Genomic DNA, 3,049 nt, shown 5'->3' on the forward strand with positions numbered 1-3,049 from the left:
AGAATTGGAAAAAACTACTTTAAAGTTCATATGGAACCAAAAAAGAGCCCGCATTGCCAAGACAATCCTAAGTCAAAAGGACAAAGCTGGAGGCGTCACGCTACCTGACTTCAAACTATACTACAAGGCTACAATAACCAAAACAGCATGGTACTGGTACCAAAACAGAGATATAGACCAATGGAACAGAACAGAGTCCTCAGAAATAATGCCACACATCTATAGCCATCTGATCTTTGACAAACCTGAGAGAAACAAGAAATGGGGAAAGGATTCTGTATTTAATAAATGGTGCTGGGAAAATTGGCTAGCCATAAGTAGAAAGCTGAAACTGGATCCTTTCCTTACTCCTTATACGAAAATTAATTCAAGATGGATTAGAGACTTAAATGTTAGACATAATACCATAAAAACCCTAGAAGAAAACCTAGGTAATACCATTCAGGACATAGGCATGGGCAAGGACTTCATGTCTAAAACACCAAAAGCAATGGCAGCAAAAGCCAAAATTGACAAATGGGATCTAATTAAACTAAAGAGCTTCTGCACAGCCAAAGAAACTACCATCAGAGTGAACAGGCAACGTACAGAATGGGAGAAAATTTTTGCAATCTACTCATCTGACAAAGGGCTAATATCCAGAAACTACAAAGAACTCAAACAAATATACAAGAAAAAAACAAACAACCCCATCCAAAAGTGGGCAAAGGATATGAACAGACATTTCTCAAAAGAAGACATTCATACAGCCAACAGACACACGAAAAAATGCTCATCATCACTGGCCATTGGAGAAATGCAAATCAAAACCACAATGAGGTACCATCTCACACCAGTTAGAATGGCAATCATTAAAAAATCAGGAAACAACAGTTGTTGGAGAGGATGTGGAGAAATAGGAACACTTTTACACTGTTGGTGGGATTGTAAACTAGTTCAACCATTATGGAAAGCAGTATGGCAATTCCTCAAGGATCTAGAACTAGATGTACCATATGACCCAGCCATCCCCCTACTGGGTATATACCCAGAGGATTATAAATCATGCTGCTATAAAGACACATGCACTCGTATGCTTATTGCGGCACTATTCACAATAGCAAAGACTTGGAATCAACCCAAATGTCCATCAGTGACAGACTGGATTAAGAAAATGTAGCACATATACACCATGGAATACTATGCAGCCATACAAAAGGATGAGTTTGTGTCCTTTGTAGGGACATGGATGCAGCTGGAAACCATCATTCTTAACAAACTATCGCAAGAACAGAAAACCAAACACCGCATGTTCTCACTCATAGGTCGGAACTGAACAATGAGATCACTTGGACTCGGGAAGGGGAACATCACACACCGGGGCCTATCATGGGGAGGGGGGAGGGGGGAGGGACTGCATTGGGAGTTATACCTGATATAAATGATGAATTGATGGGTGCTGACGAGTTGATGGGTGCAGCACACCAACATGGCACAAGTATACATATGTAACAAACCTGCACGTTATGCACATGTACCCTAGAACTTAATGTACAATAAAAAAAAAAAAAAAGAAAAAAAAAAAACATTATATGTGAAGGCAAAAACATGGGAAATAAAACCAGGCTTGATCCATATAATTCTTACAGTCAATGCCATATTGTATAAAGTCTTATTGTTTTGTCATCTTATTTTTACCCTCCTTATATAAACGTGTTTCTTTCCCTAACTTGCCATACTGTTCCATATTGAAGACACTTACCCCTGTTTGATTTAAAGTGTTTTACTTTCTCTTCGAGAAGAATCACCTCTGAATCCTGACACAGATCTGTTGCATCTTCACACTATAGATGATAGGGTTCATGAGAGGTGGGAAGATGATGTAGATATTGCCCATGAGGACCTGGACCACAGGAGAGAGGTGCTTCCCAAAGCGATGCACCATGGTGAGGCCAATGATTGGGATGTAGAAGACCAGGACAGCACAGACATGAGAAACACAGGTCTGCAAGGGCTTGAGCCACTCTTCTCGGGATGCAATAGCCAAGACAGAATGCAGGATCAGCATGTACGATATGATAATTAACACGGAATCAAACAAAAGCATACAAATCACCAGAGCCAAGGCATAGAAGCTGTTGAAGAGGATGTCAGAGCAGGCTAGTCTCAGCAGATCTTGGTGAAGGCAGAAAGAGTGAGAGAGGACATGGGAATGGCAGTAATGAAAAAGCTTTAGGCGGATTATGGGTGCCATGATGAACACAAAACTCCTAAATAAAATTCCCAGCCCAATTTTGATGAGCCTGACATTGGTGAGTATAGATGTATACCTTAGAGGGTTACAGATAGCTGTAAAACGATCAAAGGCCATGGCGAGGAGGACTCCAGACTCCATGCCTGAGAAACCATGAATGAAGAAGGTTTGAGCAATACAGGTATCCAGACTAATCTCCTGGCTGAGACCCCATAAAATTCCCAATACTGTGTGTACTGTACACAGCCCCATGCACAGGTCAGTGAGACCCAGCATGGCCAGAAAGTAGAACATGGGCTCACGCAGGTTCGGCTCTGTATGAATCACACGCAGCACCAGGCAGTTCCCTGAAAGTACCATCATGTAAATACAGGAGAAGGGAATAGAGAGCCAGGAATATTCTCCTTCTAGGCCGGGGAAGCCTGTTAGGAGAAAGGTTGAGGAGTTGGGATTGTGAGCAGAAAAAGCATGCATTTCAAATTCAAAGTGTTATTTCTATGGCTCAAAAATTATTCCCATTTGATAGATCACTTTCATGCAACTCCTTTTTCTTCTTACAGGACAGATTTGAGCAAAGATGAGGGATCATAGAATATGAAGTTCTCTAGATTAGTTTACAAAGCCACATTTACTGACATTCACATCCTCTACCCAAGGACATCTCCATATTAAGAATCTTACTCTCTTTCTGTCTAGCAAAGAAGGAAAGTAAAGAAAGCAAAATGTGATCTAAACAAATTTTTCCTTTTCTCAAGTAATTTAAGATTATGATAGAATTTGATTCTAAAATTCATATTAAACTTCTATTTTCATTGG

The 3,049-nt window shown here is 40.4% G+C and overlaps 1 protein-coding gene across 1 annotated transcript; it reads right to left on the reverse strand.

The window, feature by feature from the left end:
- Positions 1–1,783: 1,783 nt before the first annotated feature.
- LOC104662346 (olfactory receptor 51V1-like) lies at positions 1,784–2,689 on the reverse strand. The gene has a single exon (XM_010363350.2). It carries the CDS (start codon positions 2,594–2,596, stop codon positions 1,784–1,786), a length of 813 nt encoding a protein of 270 aa, XP_010361652.2. The 5' UTR covers positions 2,597–2,689.
- Positions 2,690–3,049: the final 360 nt, after the last annotated feature.

Source organism: Rhinopithecus roxellana, chromosome 15 (genome assembly GCF_007565055.1).
Source record: "Rhinopithecus roxellana isolate Shanxi Qingling chromosome 15, ASM756505v1, whole genome shotgun sequence".
NCBI classification, from domain to species: domain Eukaryota; kingdom Metazoa; phylum Chordata; class Mammalia; order Primates; family Cercopithecidae; genus Rhinopithecus; species Rhinopithecus roxellana.